This window comes from Salvelinus alpinus, chromosome 22 (assembly GCF_045679555.1).
Source record: "Salvelinus alpinus chromosome 22, SLU_Salpinus.1, whole genome shotgun sequence".
Lineage (NCBI taxonomy): Eukaryota > Metazoa > Chordata > Actinopteri > Salmoniformes > Salmonidae > Salvelinus > Salvelinus alpinus.
This window is the reverse complement of record NC_092107.1, coordinates 6,837,303-6,863,729: the sequence shown is the minus strand read 5'-3', so window position 1 is coordinate 6,863,729 and position 26,427 is coordinate 6,837,303. Positions and strand designations below refer to the sequence as shown.

Genomic DNA, 26,427 nt, shown 5'->3' with positions numbered 1-26,427 from the left:
GGTCTCACCATGAGTTTCACCGATTACTTTTTGGGGCTGCGTCTCAATAGTGTATGTATATTGCTTCCTATCCTTGTGTTCTCTCCTTGTGTCCTTCTCTCCTTGGGCCCACTTTATTCATCTGTAGGCTACAGACTTGACAGGTGCAAAGGTCAATCACTGTGCTGGATTTTACATTAGCCTTATTCAGATTTATCAGCATCATTTATCATCAAACTAATCACTGAATCTGCTGAAGGAGAGGATATAAGGAAATGAGGAGAGAAAAAGTGTGTGTAATTGAGTGAGGGTGATGGGCATAGACATGGGCCTGTCTCAAATAGCATTATATTCTCTTTGTAGTGCACTACTTTTAACCAGGGCCCATAGGGCTCTGGTCAAAATAAGTGCACTATATAGGGACCTAGGGAATAGGGGGCCATTTGGGATTCAGCCATACAATACATGTATATGGTATGACATCATTGAATCTGTATAACTACTGTTCTCTCTGGTGGTGGGTGGGGGGATCACACCACACAGCCTGGCCACGTTATAGCAGCAATAGACATGGGGGTAGCAGCGCAGTGTAGGGAGAGACATAGAGGAGAGCAGGGAGCCAGAGAGACGAGAGAGGAGGGAGGGAGGCAGCCACTTCCGCACCAAATGAGCTCCAGCTCATCATCATCTACAGCAGAGCACATCTCTGATCACACACACACACACACACACACACGTGCACACACGGTAGCCTGCTGCAGCCATAAGAAAACAGAGCCAGAGGAGCATGCAAGAAGACACATAAAGAGAGAGAGGGGGAGAGACCGAGACTGAGGAGAGAGGCAGACATCTGCAGATAGAGATGTCAGGCGTTGTGGTGTCTCTGTGTCTGCTAGCGTTCTTTGTGCTGCTGTGTGAGCTGAGCAGGAGAATCTTAACCAAGCTACTAGCTCCCAGAGGGCTGTGTCTGTCTGCTGTTTATGCCGTGGAGCTGGTCTCTACGCTGCAGTTGTGTATCTGCAACCTAGAGCTGCGTCTATTGGGGGAGGTGGGCCGGCTGCAGCCTCAGTTCTGTCTCAGCCTCACATATCTGGCATCTGTGGTCCATGGCCTCACCTTCCATGGAGCCCTGGGGAACCCCTGTAGCACGCTGGAATACACGTACCGGGGACGCCTCACTGCCAGGTTATATTCTATTCTACTGTATTCTATTGTTGTCTCTATCTAATGGATACATTATCTATTCTATTGTTGTCTCTATGTAATGGATACATTATCTACTCTATTGTTGTCGCTATGTAATGGATACATTATCTACTCTATTGTTGTATCTATGTAATGGATACATTATCTACTCTATTGTTGTCTCTATGTGATGGATACATGATCTACTCCATTGTTGTCTCTATGTAATGGATACATTATCTATTCTATTGTTGTCTCTATGTAATGGTTACATTATCTACTCTATTGTTGATTATATGTAATGGACACATTATCTATTATATTGTTGTCTCTATGTAATGGATACATTATCTATTCTATTGTTGTCTCCATGTAATGGATACATTGTCTATTCTATTGTTGTCTCCATGTAATGGATACATTATCTACTCTATTGTTGATTCTATGTAATGTACACATTATCTATTCTATTGTTGTCTCCATGTAATGGATACATTATCTACTCTATTGTTGATGATATGTAATGGATACATTATCTATTATATTGTTGTCTCTATGTAATGGATACATTATCTATTCTATTGTTAATTATATGTAATGGATACATTCTCTACTATATTGTTGTCTCCATGTAATGGATACATTATCTATTCTATTGTTGTATCTATGTAATGGTTACATTATCTATTCTATTGTTGTCTCCATGTAATGGATACATTATCTACTCTATTGTTGATTCTATGTAATGGATACATTATCTACTCTATTGTTGATTCTATGTAATGGATACATTATCTATTCTATTGTTGTCTCTATGTAATGGATACATTATCTATTCTATTGTTAATTATATGTAATGGATACCTATTTTAGTCTATTCTATTGTTAATGGAGATGTAATGGATGACATTATCTACTATATTCTATGATTCTATGTACACTGCCGATCACAGGTTATCGATTCTACTTAGATATGTCTCCATGTTAATGGAAGTACATTATATATTCTATTGTTGATTATATGTAATGGATCACATTGATCTACTATATTGTTGATTCTATGTAATGGATACATTATCTACTATATTGTTGTCTCTATGTAATGGATACATTATCTACTCTATTGTTGATGCTATGTAATGGGTACATTAGCTATTCTATTGTTGATTATATGTAATGGGTACATTATCTACTCTATTGTTGATGCTATGTAATGGATACATTATCTACTCTATTGTTGATGCTATGTAATGGATACATTATCTACTATATTGTTGTCTCTATGTAATGGATACATTATCTACTCTATTGTTGATGCTATGTAATGGATACATTATCTACTCTATTGTTGATGCTATGTAATGGATACATTATCTATTCTATTGTTGTCTCTATGTAATGGGTACATTATATATTCTATTGTTGATTATATGTAATGGATACATTATCTACTATATTGTTGATTCTATGTAATGGATACATTATCTACTCTATTGTTGATTCTATGTAATGGATACATGATCTATACTATTGTTGATTATATGTAATGGATACATTATCTATACTATTGTTGTCTCTATGTAATGGATACATTATCTATACTATTGTTGATTATATGTAATGGATACATTATCTATACTATTGTTGATTATATGTAATGGATACATTATCTATTCTATTGTTGTCTCTATGTAATGGATACATTATCCATTATATTGTTGTCTCTATGTAATGGATACATTATCTATTCTATTGTTAATTATATGTAATGGATACATTATCTATTATATTGTTGTCTCTATGTAATGGATACATTATATATTCTATTGTTGTCTCCATGTAATGGATACATTATCTACTCTATTGTTGATGCTATGTAATGGATACATGATCTATTATATTGTTGTCTCTATGTAATGGATACATTATATATTATATTATATTGTTAATTATATGTAATGGATACCTATTTTAGTCTATTCTTTATAATGGAGAGTATTGGATGAATAATCTATTATATTCTAAGTAAAATGTACACTACCGTTCAAAAGTTTGGGGTCACTTAAAAATGTCCTTGTTTTTGAAAGAAAAGGAAAAACAATTGTCCATTAAAATAACATCAAATTGATCAGAAATACAGTGTAGACATTGTTAACGTTGTAAATGACTATTGTAGCTGGAAACGGCAGATTTTTAATGGAATATCTACATAGGAAACAGAGGCCCATTATCAGCAACCATCACTCCTGTGTTCCAATGGCACGTTGTGTTAGCTGAACGATAGTGTTATATTCTATGGGTACATATTCTATTCTATGCATAATGACATTCTATTGCCGTCTTTCTATAATGGATATGTATTAGATGGATACATATTCTATTCTACTCTATTGTATTTAGGAGCGGTGTGCTGAGGATGGTGTGCCAGTTCATGGCAGCTAGCGTGGCTCGTACCATGCTACAGGGGCTGTGGGCCCTCGGTCTCTCTGACCTGCACCTGAGACACACACTCCAGGGCTTCCAATGCATTAGCCCCATCCACACAGACACACACACCAGCCTGGTGCTCCCCGGCCCTCTGGTCACCGCTGCAGCTGTGGAGCTGGCAGGGGCCTTTGCCATGCAGACCGCCTTCACACACACGAACACTATGGACCAGAGGTACCGGGTACATGCCATAGCAGCACTCACCGCTACCCTGACCTATGCAGGTGGGTTACCGTGTTTAACCCTGTGTGTGTGTTATTGTTGCAGGTGTCAGAGATAGGAGCAGTGTTTAACCCTTTGTGTGTTTGTGTTGCAGGTGGCAAGATGACGGGGGCTGTGTTTAACCCTGCGTTGGCCCTCTCCACCCAGTTCTCCTGCAGTGGGCACTCCTTTCTGGATTACTGCCTGGTCTACTGGCTGGCTCCTCTACTAGGTACTAAGACACACACACACACACACACACACACACACACACACACACACACACACACACACACACACACACACACACACACACACACACACACACACACACACACACACACACACACACACACACACACAGGTGAACTATGGGGTCCACTTTCTTTTCTGTTTTTCTGACATTACTCCCACTCTCTTCTTCCCACCTCCCATCCTCTTTCTCCTTATTCCTCCTCTTTTTCTGCCTAATCTCTTTCCTTGTCACTCCTCCAATTCTTTCTCTGCCTCATCTCACTCTCCTCTTCCCATCCTCTCTCTCTCTCCTGCAGGTATGATGTGTTCGGTCCTGTTGTTTGATCAGATGTTGTCTGGTAGAGCTTCTCCCTACCGCCCCCTTCTGGCTAACAAGAGGAAATGACCCTGGGTCATTTTCATTAGTGCACACGTAGCAAAACCGTTTTGCAACAGAAAACATTTAACTACAAAAACAAGTCTTTTATTAGACAAGTTCAGGTAGTTCCTCCCCTTTTCGGTTCGTTTTCTTCTGTTTGGTGTCTACGGCCCTGGACCCACCATCAATCCCTACGAACCGAAGACCCTGATGCATAATGACCTCTTTAAAACTAAGCACATTCAAACAAAAACAAGACTATATATTGAGATGTTTTTTAATCTAGTATGATTTGTGCAGTGGTGGCTGGTGGCACTTAAAAATTGGTCTGAAACGTAATGATACCATTTCATTTACTTTAATCCAGACATTTTTATGAGCTGTCTTCCTCTGGATTGATGTAAGAAAAAAAAGGATTTCTGTAGTTAGTAGTGTTAGTAGCATATTTAAAACACTTTGAGATAGTAATTTATGTACAGTTCTTCAATAGATATGCCTATGGCCAACTTGAGGAGTATTGTCAACCTTCCCAAGTCACCCCGCTCCTCCGCAGTCCACACACTCCACTGGCTTCCAGTCAAAGCTCACATCTACTACAAGACCATGGTACTTGCCTACAGAATAACAAGAGGAACTGCCCCTCCAATCTACCTTCAAGCTATGCTCAAACTCTACATCCCAACCCGAGCACTCCGTTCTGCCACCTCTGGTCTCTTGACCTTCCCCCACCCCTATGGGAGGGAAGCTCCCGCTCAGCCCAGTCCAAGCTCTCCTCTGTCCTGGCACCCCAATGGTGGAACCAGCTAGGACAGCAGAGTCCCTGCCCATCTCCAAAAACATCTGAAAACCTACCTCTTCAAAGAGTATCTAAAATAATTCCACAGTATCCATCTCTTCGCACCCCCCCCACAAAAGCCTTTTGTGAACTAACACTCGCACTTTACTTTTCTCCCCTTACTAGCTCTGACTTTGCTGAAAGCTACTTTGAGGAAAAACATGCTTGCTATTACTGTGATATGTGGTTGTCTCACCTAGCCATCTTAAAATGAATGCACTATAAGTCACTCTGGATAAGAGCGTCTGCTAAATGACAAAAATGTAATCTAAATGTACGCAAACTGGGTCAGACCTAGGTGAATGATAAAAAAGGTGCTCTGAGAATAGTTTTGATGATTTAAGTTGTTGAAATGATCAGAGTTGAGTTGCTTTTCCAATCATTAAGCGGTGAGTGAGTGTAGCTCCGGTGGCCTGCTACACCAGACACATAACTTTTGCAGATCAAGAGTTGCTCCTATTTATTTAAATGAAACATGGACGTAAACACTCTGTGAGAGGCTTGTGCTGCTCAGCATAAAATCGCAATATTATGCAAAATGAACAATATCTATGGGATAAAAAATCTAAATAAAAAAAGGAACTGATACAGGGGCGCCGCCAGGGATTTTGGGCCCCATGAAAAGATATCACATTGGGCCACACCACCACAGGCCATACCAACCCTGCGCAATTGCTGTAACCACACACCTCCAGAACCCAATCGACCCATTCAAAGCTTTAAATAACTCTAGCTTTGCAGGCTTGCAACTCTCTTGTAGTCCAATATTTACTGACAGTGAGCTGTGAAAATATAACACTGTGCAGACATGCTGTCACGATCGTCAATGGGAGAGAGAGAGGACCAAGGCGCAGCGCGTGATAAGTACATCTTCTTTTAATGAAGGAAAAAACAACCACTTACAAAATGAACAAAAAACAAACGATCGTGAAGCTAAACTGAACTAAGTGCACACATGCAACATAGAACATCGACATAGACAACTACCCACAAAAGCCTACTGCCTATGGCTGCCTTAAATATGGCTCCCAATCAGAGACAATGAATGACAGCTGTCTCTGATTGAGAACCCATCCAGGCAGCCAGAGACATAACTAGACAACTATACTCTACTCTGCCCCATACACATGCAACACCCCATAGACTAGAGAAAACATACAAAAACAACCCACCCCAACTCACGCCCTGACCAACTAAATAAATAAAAGAAAAAGGAACAATAGGTCAGGAACGTGACATAACCCCCCCCTTAAGGTGCGAACTCCGGGCGCACCAGCATAAAGTCTAGGGGAGGGTCTGGGTGGGCGTCTGTCCACGGTGGCGGCTCTGGCGCTGGTCGTGGTCCCCACCCCACCATAGTCACTACCCGCTTTCGTAGCCTCCTCCAAATGACCACCCTCCAAATTAACCCCACTGGATTAAGGGGCAGCACCGGACTAAGGGGCAGCACCGGACTAAGGGGCAGCACCGGACTAAGGGGCAGCACCAGGATAAGGGGCAGCACCAGGATAAGGGGCAGCACCGGACTGAGGGACGGCAGCTCCGGACTGAGGGACGGCAGCTCCGGACTGAGGGTCGGCAGCTCCGGACTGAGGGACAACACCGGACTGGCTGGCGGATCCTGGCTGGCTGGCGGATCCTGGCTGGCTGGCTCTAGCGGATCCTGGCTGGCTGGCTCTGGCTGGTCATGGCTGGATGACGGCTCTGGCTGGTCATGGCTGGATGACGGCTCTGGCTGGTCATGGCTCGCTGACGGCTCTGGCTGGTCATGGCTCGCTGACGGCTCTGGCTGGTCATGGCTCGCTGACGGCTCTGGCTGGTCATGGCTCGCTGACGGCTCTGGCTGGTCATGGCTCGCTGACGGCTCTGGCTGGTCATGGCTCGCTGACGGCTCTGGCTGGTCATGGCTCGCTGACGGCTCTGGCTGGTCATGGCTCGCTGACGGCTCTGGCTGGTCATGGCTCGCTGACGGCTCTGGCTGGTCATGGCTCGCTGACGGCTCTGGCTGGTCATGGCTGGCGGAAGGCTCTGGCTGATCCGGTCTGGCGGAAGGCTCTGGCTGATCCGGTCTGGCGGAAGGCTCTGGCTGATCCGGTCTGGCGGAAGGCTCTGGCTGATCCGGTCTGGCGGAAGGCTCTGGCTGATCCGGTCTGGCGGAAGGCTCTGGCTGATCCGGTCTGGCGGAAGGCTCTGGCTGATCCGGTCTGGCGGAAGGCTCTGGCTGATCCGGTCTGGCGGAAGGCTCTAGCGGCTCCTGTCTGGCGGAAGGCTCTAGCGGCTCCTGTCTGGCGGAAGGCTCTAGCGGCTCCTGTCTGGCGGACGGCTCTGTAGGCTCATGGCAGACGGGCGGCTTTGCAGGCTCATGGCAGACGGGCGGCTTGAGTATTGAGCCGGATGTCATGAAGCCGGCCCTACATATCTGGCCACCAGTGCGTCTCCTCGGGCCGGTTTACATGGCACCAGCCTTACGCATGGTGTCCCCGGTTCGCCTACATAGCCCGGTGCGGGTTATTCCACCTCCCCGCACTGGTCGGGCGACGGGGAGCATACAACCAGGTAAGGTTGGGCAGGCTCAGTGCTCAAGGGAGCCAGTACGCCTGCACGGTCCGGTATTTCCGGCGCCACCTCCCCGCTCCAGGTCAGTACCACCAGTGCCTACACCACGCACCAGGCTTCCAGTGCGTCTCCAGAGCCCTGTTCCTCCTCCACGCACTAGCCCTATGGTGCGTGTCTCCAGCGGGTTATTCCAGCCAGAGCCGTCATCTCCATTAATCTCTTCAATTAAAATAAATTAACATTATCATCTATAGAATGATATAACAAACAAAATAATAAAACTCAAAATAAATATAACTTAAATATACATTAATCTCTTCAATTAAAATAAATTAACATTATCATCTATAGAATGATATAACAAAATAATAAAATCAGAAGCAGATTTTTGAACTGTTTTCAGTATGTTCTCAGTCTTGTTCTCAGCCTGTGGGCATCATGTGTGTAGTGATCCAATATCCATAGCCATGCCATTTAACAGTTATCACTGGGTCTTGCTCAGCGTTGGCTCAATACAGACGGGCAGTTCATGCGGCGCTTGGCAGACGGACAGTTCAGACGGCGTAGGGCAGACGGGCAGTTCAGGCGCCGTTTGGCAGACGGGCAGTTCAGGCGCCGTTGGGCAGACGGGCAGTTCAGGCGCCGATGGGCAGACGGCAGACTCTGGCCGGCTGAGACGCACTGTAGGCCTGGTGCGTGGTGCCGGAGCTGGAGGTACCGGGCTAAGGACACGCACATCAGGGCGAGTACGGGGAGAAGGAACAGTACGTACAGGGCTCTGGAGACGCACAGGAGGCTTAGTGCGTGGTGCCGGAACTGGTGGTACTGGGCTGGAGACACGCACCATAGGGCTAGTGCGTGGAGGAGGAACAGGGCTCTGGAGACGCACTGGAAGCCTGGTGCGTGGTGTAGGCACTGGTGGTACTGACCTGGAGCGGGGAGGTGGCGCCGGAAATACCGGACCGTGCAGGCGTACTGGCTCCCTTGAGCACTGAGCCTGCCCAACCTTACCTGGTTGTATGCTCCCCGTCGCCCGACCAGTGCGGGGAGGTGGAATAACCCGCACCGGGCTATGTAGGCGAACCGGGGACACCATGCGTAAGGCTGGTGCCATGTAAACCGGCCCGAGGAGACGCACTGGTGGCCAGATATGTAGGGCCGGCTTCATGACATCCGGCTCAATACTCAATCTAGCCCTGCCAGTGCTGGGAGGTGGAATAACCCGCACCGGGCTATGCACACGTACAGGAGACACCGTGCGCTCTACTGCGTAACACGGTGTCTGCCCGTACTCTCGCTCTCCACGGTAAGTACAGGGAGTAAGCGCAGGTTTCCTACCTGACTTCGCCACTCTCCCTCTTAGCCCCCCAAGAAATGTTTGGGGTTTACTCACAGGCTTCTTTGCTAGTTGCGTACCCTCATAACTCCGGTTCCTCTCTCCGGTTGCCTCTGCTCTCCTAATCGCCTCCAGCTGTTCCCATGGAAGGCGATCTCTTCCAGCTCGGATCTCCTCCCATGTGTAGCAACCCTTGCCGTCCAATACATCCTCCCATGTCCACGAGTCCTGGTTATTTTGCCGCTGTTGTTGGTTCCGCTCATGCTGCTTGATCCATGGTTGGTGGGTAGTTCTGTCACGATCGTCTTGTGGTGAGAGATTGGACCAAGGCGCAGCGCGTGATAAGTACATCTTCTTTTAATGAAGGAAAAAACAACCACTTACAAAATGAACAAAAAACAAACGATCGTGAAGCTAAACTGAACTAAGTGCACACATGCAACATAGAACATCGACAACTACCCACAAAAGCCTAATGCCTATGGCTGCCTTAAATATGGCTCCCAATCAGAGACAATGAATGACAGCTGTCTCTGATTGAGAACCCATCCAGGCAGCCATAGACATAACTAGACAACTATACTCTACTCTGCCCCATACACATGCAACACCCCATAGACTAGACAAAACACACAAAAACAACCCACCCCAACTCACGCCCTGACCAACTAAATAAATAAAAGAAAAAGGAACAATAGGTCAGGAACGTGACACATGCATGCAACATTCTGCATACAGTGGAATTCACAATTTGATGCAAGACTGATACCCTCTATAAGAAATGTGCTAAAGGCTATATTTTACAGTCTAAATGGAATGTTAATGGTAAAATTCTTGAATGGAGAATTCTCTTAACATTAATGAATAACTTAAAATAAATATAACTTAAATATACATTAATCTCTTCAATTAAAATAAATTAACATTATCATCTATAGAATGATATAACAAACAAAATAATAAAACTTAAAATAAATATAACTTAAATATACATTAATCTCTTCAATTAAAATAAATTAACATTATCATCTATAGAATGATATAACAAAATAATAAAATCAGAAGCAGATTTTTGAACTGTTTTCAGTATGTTCTCAGTCTTGTTCTCAGCCTGTGGGCATCATGTGTGTAGTGATCCAATATCCATAGCCATGCCATTTAACAGTTATCACTGGGTCTTGCTCAGCGTTGCTCACCAAGAGCCCAGCGCCAAGCCTTTTTGCTAGCAAAGTCACTGATCAAGTCTTTGAAGTCCAGCTTTCTAGCTAACTGACTTTCAATGGACAGCATGGCAAGACTGCAAAGCCTGTCCTGGGACATAATGGACCTCAAATAGTTTAGCTACCCGAAAGCTCTTTCGCCACCAGCAACAGTCACAGGCAGTGTGCAAAATATACGTAAAGCAATGCACACTTCTCCAAAAATGATTTGCAGCTGCATCTTACAAATTGCATTCAGGAGATCAAGAGGAGACAAGTTAGGGGGGAAAGTGGCAGCATATAGTGTTCAGGTGTCTTACTTCATTTTGAAACTCAGGTGTAAGATCTCTGGAATGCCTCATGATCAGTGGATGGCACACAGAAGGGACTTTATCCTCACTAATCTGCCCAACTTTCAGAACAGCAGAAAATTCTTCTACAATTTTTGCAGGGGTGTGGAACCTAGTGTCCAAGTCATTTATGTTGTCCATAGCAGTAAAAAACAGTGTTCCAAAACAGCTGCACTGTCCTGAGCCGTCTCCTGTTGAGAGGTCTCATCGTGGAATCTCCTCCTTTTCCTCTGGTGGCTGTGTTCCTTGCTAAATTGAGGTGCAACATTCATTTGCGTAGCAATCAGTGTTGCCTCCAACAGGAGAGACTCCCATCCATCTCTAAGAGCCCGCATCTCTTCCTTTAAGGCTCTGATATTGGCTGCCTCTGTGTCAAGTGAGATGTTTCCTGACTGGATAATCACATTCCTGCCCTCAATGAATTGCAGTACCTGCAATTATGCTAACTGACATGTCATTCAACACAATGCTGCTCACCTCCTTCAGTTGGGAGTAGGGCTGGTTCAGGGGTATGGGGATGGGGAGACAGGGCTGCTGAGCCAGAAGCTGCATCTGTTGGGCCTGGCACCAGGCAGGGGCAGGGACAACTGATTTAGTATGAATAGCTTGCTAAAAGTTTGCCTGCATTGATTACATCTCGGCTGAAAGATGCGCGAAATGTAAACACTCAGAATTTTCTGTGACGATATTAACTAACTAATGTTAGGGGATCAAAAGTCGCCTATTTCACTACGGACTACGCTAACAGGTTACTTTCCACCACTCACAGACTACACCCACCTTCCTTTGTGAAAAATTGGGCGACATTATGCTTTTCTCTCCCATCTTTTTCGTTTATGGAAACCAGATTTTTCTTTAGGAAGCATAAACATTATGCTCCACCGGCACTCCTCACTCGCAATTCACTGCTAGCAAGTACCGTTCGCGCCTGGTTTGGGGGCAGAGGCTCTCTAGATTTTTACTTTTTGCCAAAAACAAGAAAAATAAACCGTTAGTTTTATTAGTACATTGTAAATAAAATTATATTCATGCTGATAGGTTAATAATTTGATGTTGAATTTGTCAGTCACAGGCCCATAGAATCCTCCTAACTTTTCCCACACATATGCAGCCCCTGAATTGATACACTACCCATTTTTGAAATTGCTCCTTGTTCATTCTACATTTCAAGAGTAAGTTTAAAGCCAGACTGAGACCCCTCGCACCACAGATTGGGAACCACTTGTCTAGCGGTCTAGGCTGCTGCCTCTGGTGCTCATTTACAGTTTACCGTTTCGAATCCAGCCCAAAGCAATTTCAGCACACTCCTATCTATAATGAACAAAAACAAACACAACATGCAACAATTTAAAAGATTTTGCTGAGTTACAGTTCATATAAGGAAATCAGTCAATTTAAATGCATTTATTAGGCCCTAATCTATGAATTTCACAACTGGGCAGGGGCACAGCCATGGGTGGGCTTGGGAGGGCATAGCCTCCCCAGGTGAAGGTCTTGGGCTGGTGTGGTTACATGTGGTCTGCGGTTGGACATACTGCCAAATTGGTAGAGAAATGAACACAAAATCTCTGGTGGACGTTTCTGCAGCCAGCACGCAAATTGCATACTCCCTCAGCTTTAGACATCTGTGGCATGGTGTTGTGTGACAAAACATCACATTTTAGAGTGGCCTTTGTCCCCATCACAAGGTGCATCTGTGTAATGCTGTTTAATCAGCTTCTTGATATGCCACACCTGTCAGGTAGATGGGTTATCTTGACAAATGATCACTAACAGGGATGTTAACAAATTTGTGCATATGGAACATTTCTGGGATCTTTTATTTCAGCTCCTGAAACATGGACCAACACTTTGCATGTTGCGTTTATATTTTTGTTCAGCTTAATAAAACAGACTTCAATATTAAAACATTTGTTGACACCTCAGCATAGCTCCTATGTTACCCCTCTGGAATGTGCACATAACACAAACACACTGTTATTCATACAAAAACAATTTATTTATTGAAGAGATTTCATACAAAGACAACACCGCTGTTGGGGAAAACTCAGTACAACTGGTCTTCAGGTACAAAACACGAGAGGAATATATGTGTGTGGAGATGAACAGAAAATGATGCCTTGGGGACAGGAATTGGAGAGGTTGTATTCTCCTATCCCACAATGTACCACAAGTGCTTTGACTGGCTGAGTTGAGTTCCATCTGAGAGAAGAAAAGGGAGCAAAAAAGACAGTGAGAGACTTAACTACAGTATAGTAATGCAGGTCCATAAGGTTGACAGCAGGATGTGGATTTAAAGGTGATCACACAAAACATCACACTAACATACTGATAATTATAATGTAGTATTATGATATGTTTTTACTAGTGGTCTACGTCTGCATCTTCAAACTGTCCGGCCACCGTCGACCCTGCATCCACCTCCATCCCATCTGCAAAGACAGACATAGAAATATAATGACTAGAACAGCCAATATACTGATTATCATGAAACACATGCAGCTTTCTTCATGCTCATGTGTTCATAACGGGTGTGGGCTATGCTCTGAACTACATACCTGCTAGTCAGAGTGAAAAAAAGAAAGTTATTATAATTAATTTTTTTCAAGATAGAGATAGGGGCTCTGAATGCCTTGAAAGACAAAGTACATGTGACCAAGTCACACAGGAAAAAAACATTCATACTGGAAATTCCAGCAGTGTGTCAAACAAACCTGCCCAGATTGATTTACTGAGTTATATTTACTTACTACGTTAAGTTACAGCACATTCAGAAAGTATTCAGACCCCTTGACTTTTTCCACATTTTGTTACGTTACAGCTTTAGCGCCAGAGGAGATGGCTGCCGTTTTACGGGCTCCTAACCAATTGTGCTATTTTGAGTGTTTTTTGCATTGTTTGTAACTTATTTTGTACATAATGTTTCTGCCACCTTCTCTTATGACTGAAAATAGCTTCTGGACATCAGAACAGCGATTACGCACATTGAACTGGACAAAGATTTTTTCTTTAATGAGTCGGACGCGAAGAATTTACTCCAGATACCCGACCAGGCTCAAAGAAGAGAAGACGCCAGTACAGGGTACACAGGTCCATGTCTCTTGTGATAATTTGTCGGCGAGTGGGTAACCCGCCTCTACCATCCGTCCTATTGGCCAACGTGTAATCATTGGAGAATAAACTGGATGAGCTAATGGATAATATACAGTTGGCTGGTTTTTCTGTGCATCGGCAAGACCGAACAGCTGGGTCCATTAAGACAAGGTGTGCGGTCTGTATCTATTTGCCAATAACAGCTGGTGTGCGAAATCAAATATTAAGGAAGTCTTGAGGTTTTGTATCATGATAGCTGTAGACCACACTATTTACCAAGAGAGTTTATCTATATTTTCGTAGCTGTCGATTTACCACCACAAACTGATGCTGGCACTTAGACCGCACTCAACAAGCTGGATATTGCCATAAGCAAACAAGAAAATGCTCATCCAGAAGCGGCGCTCCTAGTGGTCGGGGACTTTAATGCTGGCAAACTTAAATCTGTTTTACCTCATTTCTACCGGCATGTTACATGTGCAACAAGTAGAGAGAAAAAAAACAGATATACATTTTTAAAAACCTCTAGACCACCTTTACTCCACACAGAGACGCGTACAAAGCTCTCCCTCGCCCTCCATTTGGCAAATCTGCCCATAATTATATTATTTTGATTCCCACTCATTAGCAAAATCCCACAGTGACTGTACCTACATACCCCAACCAGAAGCCATGGATTACTGGCACCATCTGCACTGAGCTAAACGGTAGAGCTGCCGCTTTCAAGGAAAGCGACTCTAACCCAGACGCTTATAAGAAATCCCGCTACGCCCTCAGACGAACAGTCAAAACAGGCAAAGCGTAAATACAGGACTAAGATTGAATCCTACAAGACCAGCTCCGACACTGTTCGGATGTGGCAAGGCTTGCAAACTATTACGGACTACAAAGGGAAGCCCAACCGCGAGCTGCCCAGTGATACAAGCCTACCAGACGAGCTAAAGGACTTTGAGGCAAGCAACACTGAAGCATGCATGACAGCACCAGCTGGTCTGGACTACAGTGTGATCACGGTCGCCGTAGCCGATGTGAGTAAGACATTTAAACAGGTCAACATTCACAAGGCCACAGGGTCAGACGGATTACCAGAACGTGTACTACGAGCATGCGCTTACCAGCTGGCAAGTGTGTTCACTGACATTTTCAACCTGTCCCTGGCCAAGTCTGTAATACCAACATGTTTCAAGCAGACCACCATAGTCCCTGTGCCCAAGAACACTAAGGTAACCTGCCTAAATGACTACAGACCCATAGAACTCACATCAGTAGCCATGAAGTACTTTGAAAGGCTGGTCATTGCTCACAACACCATTATCCCAGAAACCCTAAATCCACTCCAATTTGCATACAGCCCCAACAGATGACGCAATCTCTATTGCACTCAACACTGCCCTTTCCCACCTGGACAAAAGGTACACCTATGTGAGAATGCTGTTCATTGACTACAGCTAAGCATTCAGCACCATAGTGCCCTCAAAGGTCATCATTAAGCTAAGGACCCTGGGACTAAACACCTCCCTCCGCAACTGGATCCTAGACTTCATGACAGGCCGCTCCCAGTGGTAAGGGTAGGCAACAATATATCTGCCACACTGATCCTCAACACAGGGGCCCCTCAGGGGTGCGTGCTCAGTCCCCTCTATGACCAAGCACGATTCCAACACCATTATTAAGTTTGCCGACAACACAACGTGATAGGCCTGATCACCGACAACGATGAGACAGCCTATAGGGAGGAGGTCAGAGACCTGGAACTGTGGTGCCAGGACAACCTCTCCCTTAACTTGATCAAGACTAAGGAGATGATTGTGGACTACAGGAAAAGGAGGGCCGCGCACACCTCCATTCTCATCGACAGGGCTGTAGTGGAGCAGGTTGAGAGCTTCAAATTCCTTGGTGTCCACATCACCAACAAGCTAACATGGTCCAAACACACCAAGACAGTCTTGGCATGGGTCCTCAGATACTCAAAAAGTCCTACAGCTGCACCATCAAGAGCATCCTGACTGGTTGCATCACCACCTGGTATTGCAACTGCTCGGCCTCCGACCGCATGGCGCTACAGAGGGTAGTGCATACGGACCAGTACATTACTGGGGACAAGCTTCCTGCCACCCATAACCTTTATATCAGGCTGTATCAGAGGAAGGCCATAAAAATTGCCAGACTCCAGCCACCCTAGTCATAGACTGGCTACTATATTTTTTAACTCTTCTTTTTCTTAAAACTGGATTGTTGGTTAAAGGCTTGTAAGTAAGCAGTTGACAGTGTATGTCAGAGCAAAAACCAAGCCACGAGGTCGAAGAAATCGTCTCTAGAGCTCCGAGACTGTGATTGTGTCAAGGCACAGATCTGGGGAAGGGCACCAAAACATTTCTGCAGCATTGAAGAAGTTTGGAACCGCCAAAACTTTTCCTAGAGCTGGCCGCCTGGTTAAACTGAGCAATCGGGGGAGAAGAGTTCCAGTGGCAACAGCCTCCTGGGACTAGATAGCGCTACTGGGGGGGGGTTCATGTATCATGAAAGAAACTAATACGGTACTCTGGTGAATGTGATCGGCGTGCAGAGCTGGATGTGTGTCCCTGCTGAGGATACCTCAGACAAGGTTAAAGGTCAACTGAAGGGGAGTGTGACCCTGGCCGAGGGGGGTTGGACCCCTTGCCTTCCCATTGGTCTACTCTCTGGGGTTGCCCTTCGTCAGGAGACACAAAGTGGTTGTGGAGAAGCACCTAGAGTGCTGGGAGGAGGAGTGGAGTCGCACCATGGTTCTGTCCTCCAGAGGAGAATGGCTACCCGGTAGGGGGACCACTATAGAAGAACACATTCAGTCGGCCGGGTCAGAGCTCAGATGGGCCTTAGAGAAATGTGGGAACAGGTACCATGTCAACAACAAGGAGAAAGAGCTACCACAGAAGATCAAAAAGTAGGTACCAAATAGGGAAGAGATGGAGGGAGAGATGATGGTACAAGAGAGAAAAGATAGAAGTGTAAGAAGAGTGTGCGACAGAGGGAAGAGATTCTAGCAGATGTATCCTTCTCAGAGAAACACTTAGCCACAGAAATTGAGTGTTTTCACTCTTTTGTAGTGATAAGTCAGCGGCAGGCGGAGAAGTTGGAGAACCATCCGGTGCTCAAGAGAAGGACTAACTGTACTGGCTTATTAGTTGCCAGTATCAGGCTGACTTCAATGCTCTTATTTTAACTTCTAGAGGACTCCATGGCTAAGCTCCATCATCTGACAGAGATGCTTGTTCCATTCAAGCCAGTCAGAATATTCTAAGACCAAGGAGCTAGCCTGGTAATATTTTTGTAACCTATATCAATGTTTTTGCATGCATCTTTTATTGATTTATGTTACGTTCTCTTTGTTATGTAGTGACTATGTAGAGCGGGATCATTGTCACTCTGTCCTCAAGTGCCATCCAGGCTGTATCACAACCGGCCGTGATTGGGAGTTCCATAGGGCGGTGTTCAATTGGGCCAGCGTCGTCCGGGTTTGGCCGGTGTAGGCCGTCATTGTAAATAAGAATTTGTTCTTAACTGACTTGCCTAGTTAAATAAATCTTGTGGTTATTACAATACACACCACATCTAACAAGCAGAGCCGAGAAAGTCAGTTTCAAGAACCTCCGCTGTATATTATTTACATCCCGTTCATGAAATTTTGCCTGTGAGGTTCTACTATTTCAGCGTGTGTGTGACCTATCCTTGTATCCTGTGTTAGACTATGTGTGTGACCTATCCTTGTACGTGTGTGTGACCCACCGTCAAACTCTCCATTGGTCTCATCAGTGCGGACCCCAGCCATGTGAAAGGTGTTTGCGACAGACTGAGCTAACATGCCCTCCAGTCTCTGTAGAGTGGCCTGGCCTTCAGCCCTCAGCCCCGACACACCCTCCTCATATGTACAGAATGATGGGATATCACCCTGACCATGCTCTGGAGGACAGAGAGAGAGAATACCACCTGTGAGTGCGCGTGTACCTGTGTGTGTAGTTGTAGCAGCTGATAGGGTGAGTGCGTAGTTGTTAGGCTTTTTACCTGCCTCTTTTCCGTTGAAGGGAGAAAGAAGGTGGAGATACAATGTTAGTATTATCTTCTTGATTACTCCATCTATGCGAGTTCGTGAACTGTATGTTAAAGTGTGTCTGTGTGTGTCTGTATGCTTGTAAGTTACACACCTGCCTCCTCCACATCGTACTCATCTCCATCAAAATCCCCGTTGGAGTCTTCGTCATCTGGGTCTGGGTGCAAGGCCTGACACTCACACATCGCTGAAAACATAGACTCCACTGGACGGACACACACACGTTAGGGAAATCCTAGCTGGCATAGTGTTTCCAAACTAGAGCTGCATGTCAAAAAACTGGAGAGCCAAAAGCTTTAGACATCCCTAATGCATGTGTGTATAGAGATGTTTGAACTTGTTATTGGCTATTGTACAGCACTGGTTACATTATATGTGGAAGATGTTATTATCTGTGACCTGCTTAATAAAGATGCATTGACTTAAATTTAGCCCTGCACAACTAGACATCCCTCTCCCCTCACACTTACATGCTGCCTTGTCGCTAGGGACGAAGCGGATCTCTGTGATACCCTCACACGCATCTTCCTCACTGCTCTTATCCTCATCCTCCTCATCACGGGCATTCTCCTGCATCTCATCTGGGGAACACACAGACACACACTTTAAGATCTTCTTACTCGATCACAAGTTTGTGTTTCACTGCGAGTTTGATATTGACACTGATGGACAGGTGTGTCTCACCGTTGAGTTTTGCGTTGACCATGACGTATAGATGTTCCTGTGGGTAGGCGCTGAGGTCTCGTGAGATGGCGTGAAGGCTGATAGTGGGGTACTCCAGAGAGAAGCCCATCCCTGACCCGTCAAACCACGACAACCGCCTGGAAAACACAGGAAAGCAGCATTCTCACTCAACGTCAACAAAAAGGAGATGATCGTGGACTTCAGGAAACAGCACCCCCCTATCCACATTGACGGGACCGCAGGGGAGCGGCATACACATCACTGACAAACTGAAATGGTCCACCCACACAGATAGTGTGGTGAAGAAAGCGCAACAGCGCCTCTTCAACCTCAGGAGGCTGAAAAAATTTGGCTTGGCACCTAAAACCCTCAAACTACCTGCCCAAAGGGTGGTGCGGTCTGCCCAACGCATCACCGGTTGCAAACTACCTGCCCTCGAGGACACCTACAGCACCCGATGTCACAGGAAGGTAAAACATTTTTAAATCAAGGACAACAACCACCTGAGCCACTGCCTGTTCACCCCACTACCTTCCAGAAGGTGAGGTCAGTACAGCTGCATCAAAGCTGGTACCGAGAGACTGAAAAACAGCGTCTATCTCAAGGCCATCAGACTGTTAAATGGCCATCACTAGCACATTAGAGGCTGCTGCCTATATACAGACTTGAAATCACTGGCCACTTCAATGGAACACTAGTCACTTTAACAATGTTACATATCTTGCATTACTCATCTCATATGTATATACGCTATACTATTCTACTGTATCTTAGTCTATGCTGCTCTGACATTACTCATCCATATACTTATACATTCTTAATATCATTATTTTACGTAGATGTGTGTGTATTGGGTATATGTTGAGAAATTGTTAGATATTACTGCACTGTCAGAGCTAGAAACACAAGCATTTCACTACACCCGCAATAACATATTCTAAACACATGCATGTGACCAATCAAATTTGATGACTACTATATGGTGAAAACTCATTGTATTTCCTTGATTCATCTTGTCCTCCCTCCTTGCCTCAAAACGGAGGAACCTCAGATCTTCCCGGGCAATGTGCTTTGAGAAGGAGACAAGGAGGAAGGATGTGAGGCAAGGAGATGTGATTAATCAATTAAATATAATTGAGATCCACGTCAAGTCATTGACTAGTTAGCTAACATGATGCAACATTCAAGTTCAAGGTACTCAAGTTGAAGTTTATAAAAATAAATGTTAAGTTTATATTTTCAAAGCAAAAACACTAAGAAAACATGTAAGTCTTGAAACTTCCTGATTTTAGAAATTAGCAAGCATGCTAACTAACAAATGTCACCTGGCTAAACAATGCTAGCTAACTAACTAGCTAGCCACCACACCAGAGCGTCACATACGTTTCAGCAACGTAGAGAGTCCCTGCGCCGAGACCCTTCCCGTCCAACACCGCCGTCGTCTCGCCTTGTTCATGCCGGACTCCCTCGCTGGGTCGGGAGACACTCCTTAGCAGAACCATCCTCGGAAACTGATGGAGGACGGCAGAGAGAACTCTATTTTGGGTCGGTCCGGAGCGGTCAACAACACTGCACTTCTGTGACGTGGCTGGCTAACTTCGTTTTCCCAAAACTGCCTATTTAACTCTGTCTGAACAGAAACGGATAGCTAGATGTCTGTGCAGGCAAGACAAACGAAAAGACGATATAGCTATCGATAGCCTGAAGAGTTAACGAGTCGGAATATTTATTTAGTAGACATTCCCCTGAAACGTTAGTGCCATTAGCTTGCTCGGTAGCATTTACTCGACCCAGCTCCCACGCTGCTTCCACTGCCAGCTAACAGGTAGCTAACGTCACCGTTCTTATTATACCTCAGTGGTAACAACTACGCATCCCCGCCAATAAAATAAGCTGCGACAAAGTAAATATGGCTCGTAATAAAACAAAATGTAAGCACTTATTGGTCTTATTTTTTAGGTTAGGGTTCTTTATTATAGCTCAGAGTTAGGGTTTCAAGAGAAGAGAAGGAACAGCGGCAAGAAAACATTACCGCCTACTACAGGTCGGGGGGTGTACGAGGAAGTGATTTTCCTCTTCCTACTAGCCGCACGAAAAGTTAAAAACAACATAACTACTTGGCCAAAGGTATGTGGACACCTGCTAGTCGAAAATCTAATTCCAAAATCATGGGCATTACTATGGAGTTGGTTCCCCCTTTGCTTCTATAACAGCCTCCACTCTTCTGGGGCGGCTTTCTACTAGATGTTGGAACATTGCTGCAGGGACTTGTTTCAATTCAGCCACAAGAACATTAGTGAGGTTGGGCACTGATGATGAGCAATTAGGTCTGGCTTGCAGTCTGCGTTCCAATTCATCCCAAAGGTGTTCAATGGGGTTGAGGTCAGGGCTCTGTGCAGGCCAGTCAAGTTCTTCCACACCCATCTCCATAAACCATTTCTGTATGGTCCTCGCTTTGTCATGTTGAAACAGGAAAGGTCCTTCCCCAAACAGTTGTGACAAAGCTGGAAGCACAGAATCGTCTAGAATCAGTGGTGGAAAAAGTATCCAATTGTCATACTTGAGTAAAAGTAAAGATTCATTATTAGAAAATGACAAGTAAAAGTGAAAGACCCAGTAAAATACTACTTGAGTAAAAGTCAGTATTTGGTTTTATTTGGTATTTGCTAAAATATACTTAAGCATCAAAATTAAAAGTATAAGTAATCTAATTTTCCTTATACTAAGCAAACCATTTTACATGTTTTAATTTACAGAAAGCCAGGGGCACACTCCAACATACATACATAATTTACAAATTAAGCATTTGTGTTTAATGAGTCCAGAGGATCAGAGGCAATAGATGATCAGGGATGTTATCTTGATAATTGTGTGATTTGGACCATTTTCCTGTATTGCTAAGCATTCAAAATATAACAAGTACTTTAGGTGTCAGGGAAAATGTATGGAGTAAAAAGTACATTATTTTGTTAAGAAATGTAGTAAAGTAAAAGTTGTCAAAAATATAAATAGTAAAGTACAGATACCCCAAAAAACAACTTAAGTAGATACTTTAAAGTATTTTTACTTAAGTACTTTACACCACTGTCTAGAATGTCATTGTATACTGTAGCGTTTAGATTTCACTTCACTGGAACTAATGGGCCTAGCCCAAATCATGAAAAATAACCCCAGATCATTATTCCTCCACCACCAAACTTTACATTTGGCACTATGTAATAGGGAAGGCAGCGTTCTTCTGGCATCCACCAAACCCCGATTCATCTGTCGGACTGGCAGATGGTGAAGCATGATTCATCTCCGGAGTACAATGGCTGCAAGCTTTACACCATTCGAACCGACGCTTGGCATTGGGCATGGTGATTTTAAGCTTCAGTGTGACTGCTCGTCCATGGAAAACTATTTCATGAAGCTCCTGACGAACAGTTCTTGTGCTGTTGTTGCTTCCACAGGCAGTTTGTAACTCAGTGAGTGTTGAAACCGAGGACAGACGATTTTTATGCTCTTCAGCACTGACGAACTGACTTGTTGGAAAGGTGACATCCTATGACGATGCCACGTTGAAAGTATCTGAGTTCAGTAAGGCCTGTCGTGGCTGAATCAGAATTAGTTAGGTAACATATATAAATAAGATGTTTTAGATATCTTTATGCTTGTCATTAGAATGTCTTCTTTTGGACTATACTGTTGGCAGTTGCATTGACCTTTCTCTCTAGGGAAAAATCACTTGGGGCCCAGAGAGGGGAGGAGAATGGCAGTGTCTGGAACCATTGTATTACCCCTCTGTTGTGTTCAACTTATCTTTCATGGTATATGACCTAGAGAATCACTCCCCTTTCTGAGCTTGTCCAGGAGGGGGTGTATTTGAGATGGGAGTATCTAGAATTGACAATTGATATATGCCATTGGATGAGGTAATGTTTTCGTACTAAGTGGTACCAAGAACGAGATTACAATCTCGTCTTAAGAGACCAAACTGAACGATAATTTATAGCTAATGCTATCTAGCTATGGGATACTCCTCTTTCAAGTAAAAGGTTCTTTGTAATGTTCCTAAGATCTGTTATTCGTCATGTAAGTTGAGAGGGGTGTATCTTTTCTATAAAGGAAACTAAGAATTGTTTTGTAAGCACTCTCAGAGAATTCATTTATAGACACTGAATTGATCTGAGAGTCAAAAAAGGGCTATGGGGGGGCCTCCCGGGTGGCGCAGTGGTCTAGGGCACTGCATCGCAGCGCTAGCTGCGCCACCAGAGACTGGGTTCGCGCCCAGGCTCTGTCGCAGCCGGCTGCGACCGGGAGGTCCGTGGGGCGACGCACAATTGGCCTAGCGTCGTCCGGGTTAGGGAGGGTTTGGCTGGTAGGGATATCCTTGTCACATCGCGCACCAGCGACTCCTGTGGCGGGCCGGGCGCAGTGCACGCTAACCAAGGGAGCCAGGTGCACAGTGTTTCCTCCGAGACATTGGTGAGGCTGGCTTTCGGGTTGGAGGCGCGTTGTGTTAAGAAGCAGTGCGGCTTGGTTGGGTTGTGTTTCGGAGGACGCATGGCTTTCGACCTTCGTCTCTCCCAAGCCCGTACGGGAGTTGTAGCGATGAGACAAGATAGTAATTACTAGCAATTGGATACCACGAAAAATTTTTTTTTAAAGGGCTATGGTGAAGCTCATATATAATTAAAGATGGACTTTATAATATAACTCTGACTTGTGTGTGGTTTGCTCTCTCATCATTGAGTAATACAGGAAATAACCTGGGAGGGCGGGTCCAGTGCCAGTACCCCTTGCAAGTCTTTTGATGTAAAATTCTTGAGTCCCAAAAACTTTTCAGCTGCAGCCACAATGTCTAGTTTCTTCGACTTCTTTGAGACTTGCGCTGTACAGTTTATAACTGTGGCAATGAACGCAATGAAATCCACCTTAACAGGGCATCTTTTGTCTGGAAGCAAACATTTACTACAGGCTGTGGTGTATCCACTAACATCTCTTCACTAGCATCACTTGTTTTCTTAATTCTTTGAATCTGCTCCGCATGGAGATTCGATTGACCGCTCTAACTTTTAACACCTCAATTTCCTTCACCCTTACAGGGCTCTCCAGGAACTCAGGATCATGATCCCCACCACAATTGAAACACCGTCGTCCTTTCTTCCATATACTCTGTTTATCTGCACACACTTGAAACATGGCCAAATCCTTTACAATTCTTACACTGCAGTGGTTTGGGGACGAAAGCTCTTACAGCATATATTACATAACCATTTGCTCTTTATCAAAAAACAACAGGACCGTCAGACTTTATTTTTCTCCATTCACCCAGCGGGTCAGACGCCGGGCACTAACCACACCAGGAATTCTCTTCAGGTATTCAAGCTGAACATCCGTCGTCAACTCCATTGACGGGTGCTCTACTCCGAAGTTCAAAACACAAAACTTATGTTGTCCGGATTCTTTTGAGGCCCACTGCAATCTTCCTCTGCTCTTCAGAAATACAATTAATCAAAATAAGACCACTCCTGGTTACTCTGACATACTCCACTTTTTCAGGTGCATACTTCAATATTTGACACCTCAAACATGTTTCCCCACATACGCATCCTTACTCATCAAACGCTTCCCAACATTCATTATAATTTACACACGTATCCTCCACTCCAATTTTAGGCAATTTTCTTTTTGTTCCAGTTTTTGATATTACTGTTGTTCATTCAGAACATTCGTCTTCACCAAATGTACTCGACGCGCTGCTTAATTCCAACTCAGGATCCACTTCAGCCATCTTCCTCTCCACAATTCCTTCCTCTGACATGCACTGTCAACTGTGGGACCTTATATAGACAGGTGTGGGCCTTTCCAAATCATGTCCAATCAATTGAATTTACCACAGGTGAACTCCAATCAAGTTGTAGAAACATCTTAAGGATGATCAATGGAAACAGGATGCACCTGAGCTCAATTTCGAGTCTCATAGCAAAGGGTCTGAATACTTATGCAAACATGTTTAAAAACCTGGTTTTGCTTTGTCGTTATCGGGTATTGTGTGTAGATTGAGGGGAAAAAATTATGTAATCCAGTTTAGAATAAGGCTGTAACGTAACAATGCTCTTATATATAGGCTATCAGGAGTCCAGCAGGCCCGCTGCCATCTCATCGGCTCAACCTAAGTCTTCGTATGCGCCCCAAAATGGCACCCTATTCCCTATAGTAGGGCTCTGGTCCAAAGTAGTGCACTATATAGTGAATAGAAGTGCCTTCATCTTCCTGGTTTAAGATCTCTTCAGCTTTCTTTTGTCCAGATTTACAGTTGTTTTCCTGTGGAGGAGTGGTTGTCTCAGTGGTCTGGCAGAACTGTGTTGCGGTCACCATGGCCATAGCTAGTGGTACTGTCTGAGTGTACTGGGTTCTATACTTTGCTCTGGTGCATATTAACTTAAATATGCACCAGAGTTCCTCTGTGGAGATGGTTGAACCTTCCAGAAGGACAACCATCTCTGCAGCACTCCACCAATCAGGCCTTTATAGTAGAGTGGCCAAACGGAAGCCACTCCACAGTAAAAAGGCACATGACAGCCCACTTGGAGTTTGCCAAAAGGCACCTAAAGGACTCTCAGACCATGAGAAACAAGATTCTCTGGTTTGATGAAACCAAGCTTGAACTCTTTGGCCTGAACGCCAAGAGTCACATCTGGAGGAAACCTGGCACCATCCCTATGGTGAAGCATGGTGGTAGCAGCATCATGCTGTGGAGATGTTTTTCAGCAGCAGGGACTGGGAGACTAGTCAGGATCGAGTGAAAGATGAAGGGAGCAAAGTACAGAGAAATCCTTGATGAAAACCTGCTCCAGACCACTCAGAATCTTAGACTGGGGGCGAAGGTTCACCTTCCAACAGGACGACACTAAGCACATAGCCAAGACAACACAGGAGTGGCTTTGGGACAAGTCTCTGAATGTCCTTGAGTGGCCCAGCCAGAGACCGGACTTGAACCCGATCTAACATCTCTGGAGAGACCTGAAAATAGCTGTGAGGCAACACTCCCCATCCAACCTGAGAGAGCTTGAGAGGATCTGCAAAAAATGGGAGAAACTCCCCAAATACAGGTGTGCCAAGCTTGTAACATCATACCCAAGACAACCCGAGGCTGTAATCGCTGCCAAAGGTGCTTCAACAAAGTACTGAGTCAAGTGTCTGAATACTTATGTAAATGTGATATTTCAGTAGAATCTTTTATAAAATTGCTAAATATTCTGAACCTGTTTTTGCTTTGTCATTGAGTATTATTGCATGTAGATTGATGAGGAAGAAAAACAATACATTTTAGAATAAGGCTGTAACGTAACAATGTGGAAAAGGTCAAGGGGTCTGAATACTTTCCGAATGCACGGTTTACACTGTAGTCTTTATCTGATACGGCATTATCAGTAAAATGTTTAAAAAAAACATTACCATAGGGCAGGTAGCCTAGTGGTTAAGGGCGTTGGGCCAGCAACCTAAAGGTCACTGATTAGAATCCCCAAGCCGACTAGGTGAAATATGTGTTGATGTTCCCTTGAGCAAGGCACTTAACCCCACTTGCTCCTGTTACGTTGCTCTGGATAAGAGCATCTGCTAAATGAATTCAAATGTAAAAATCAAGTAGAACATAATCACAAATAATTTGTAGACCGCAAGAAGTCCAAACAGATATAATATTTGACTCAAACAATGACTAAAACTATTTCAAACCTTGCTTACATTTGTATACGATCATTTGTATACGATACATGGGAACAGATTTCCAAAATTAAAGCCACTTCAAACTGATTGGGGGGGCCAAATAAAACCA

General features: G+C 44.5%; 2 protein-coding genes across 5 annotated transcripts; one reads left to right on the top strand and one right to left on the bottom strand.

Moving 5' to 3' along the window:
- The first annotated feature begins 573 nt into the window (after nucleotides 1–573).
- On the top strand, nucleotides 574–4,971 carry LOC139548879 (aquaporin-11-like). Its single transcript, XM_071358800.1, has 4 exons — nucleotides 574–1,164; nucleotides 3,565–3,875; nucleotides 3,968–4,084; nucleotides 4,404–4,971. Exons 1-4 carry the CDS (start codon nucleotides 842–844, stop codon nucleotides 4,490–4,492), a joined length of 840 nt encoding a protein of 279 aa, XP_071214901.1. The 5' UTR covers nucleotides 574–841; the 3' UTR covers nucleotides 4,493–4,971.
- A 7,750-nt stretch (nucleotides 4,972–12,721) lies between these two features.
- LOC139548878 (methylosome subunit pICln-like) lies at nucleotides 12,722–20,663 on the bottom strand. Of its 4 annotated transcripts, none has more exons than XM_071358796.1 (7): nucleotides 19,989–20,663; nucleotides 18,606–18,742; nucleotides 18,392–18,502; nucleotides 18,016–18,126; nucleotides 17,819–17,881; nucleotides 13,107–13,173; nucleotides 12,722–12,943 (listed from the first exon to the last, which is right to left on the bottom strand). In XM_071358796.1, coding segments are annotated over exons 1-7 (609 nt in total). In that variant the 5' UTR covers nucleotides 20,108–20,663; the 3' UTR covers nucleotides 12,722–12,942. The 4 variants fall into 4 exon arrangements, with proteins under 4 accessions (XP_071214897.1, XP_071214895.1, XP_071214896.1 ...); XM_071358794.1 differs by lacking the exon at nucleotides 17,819–17,881 and adding an exon at nucleotides 17,600–17,773 and having other exon boundaries at nucleotides 19,989–20,642; XM_071358795.1 differs by lacking the exons at nucleotides 12,722–12,943; nucleotides 17,819–17,881 and adding an exon at nucleotides 17,600–17,773 and having other exon boundaries at nucleotides 13,106–13,173; nucleotides 19,989–20,641.
- Between the last annotated feature and the right edge of the window lie 5,764 nt (nucleotides 20,664–26,427).

What these genes read in the sequence shown, in the direction of transcription:
- LOC139548879 (XM_071358800.1), top strand. Translation starts at nt 842, where the DNA reads ATGTCAGGCGTTGTGGTGTCTCTGTGTCTGCTAGCGTTCTTTGTGCTG. An exon ending in CGGGGACGCCTCACTGCCAG is followed by an intron (nt 1,165 to 3,564) that starts GTTATATTCTAT and finishes TATTGTATTTAG; the next exon opens with GAGCGGTGTGCTGAGGATGG. An exon ending in CTGGCTGGCTCCTCTACTAG is followed by an intron (nt 4,085 to 4,403) that starts GTACTAAGACAC and finishes TCTCTCCTGCAG; the next exon opens with GTATGATGTGTTCGGTCCTG.
- LOC139548878 (XM_071358794.1), bottom strand. Translation starts at nt 20,107, where the DNA reads ATGGTTCTGCTAAGGAGTGTCTCCCGACCCAGCGAGGGAGTCCGGCAT. An exon ending in ACTCTCTACGTTGCTGAAAC is followed by an intron (nt 18,743 to 19,988) that starts GTATGTGACGCT and finishes TGTGTTTTCCAG; the next exon opens with GCGGTTGTCGTGGTTTGACG. An exon ending in GACCAATGGAGAGTTTGACG is followed by an intron (nt 13,174 to 17,599) that starts GTGGGTCACACA and finishes CTGTCTTTGCAG; the next exon opens with ATGGGATGGAGGTGGATGCA.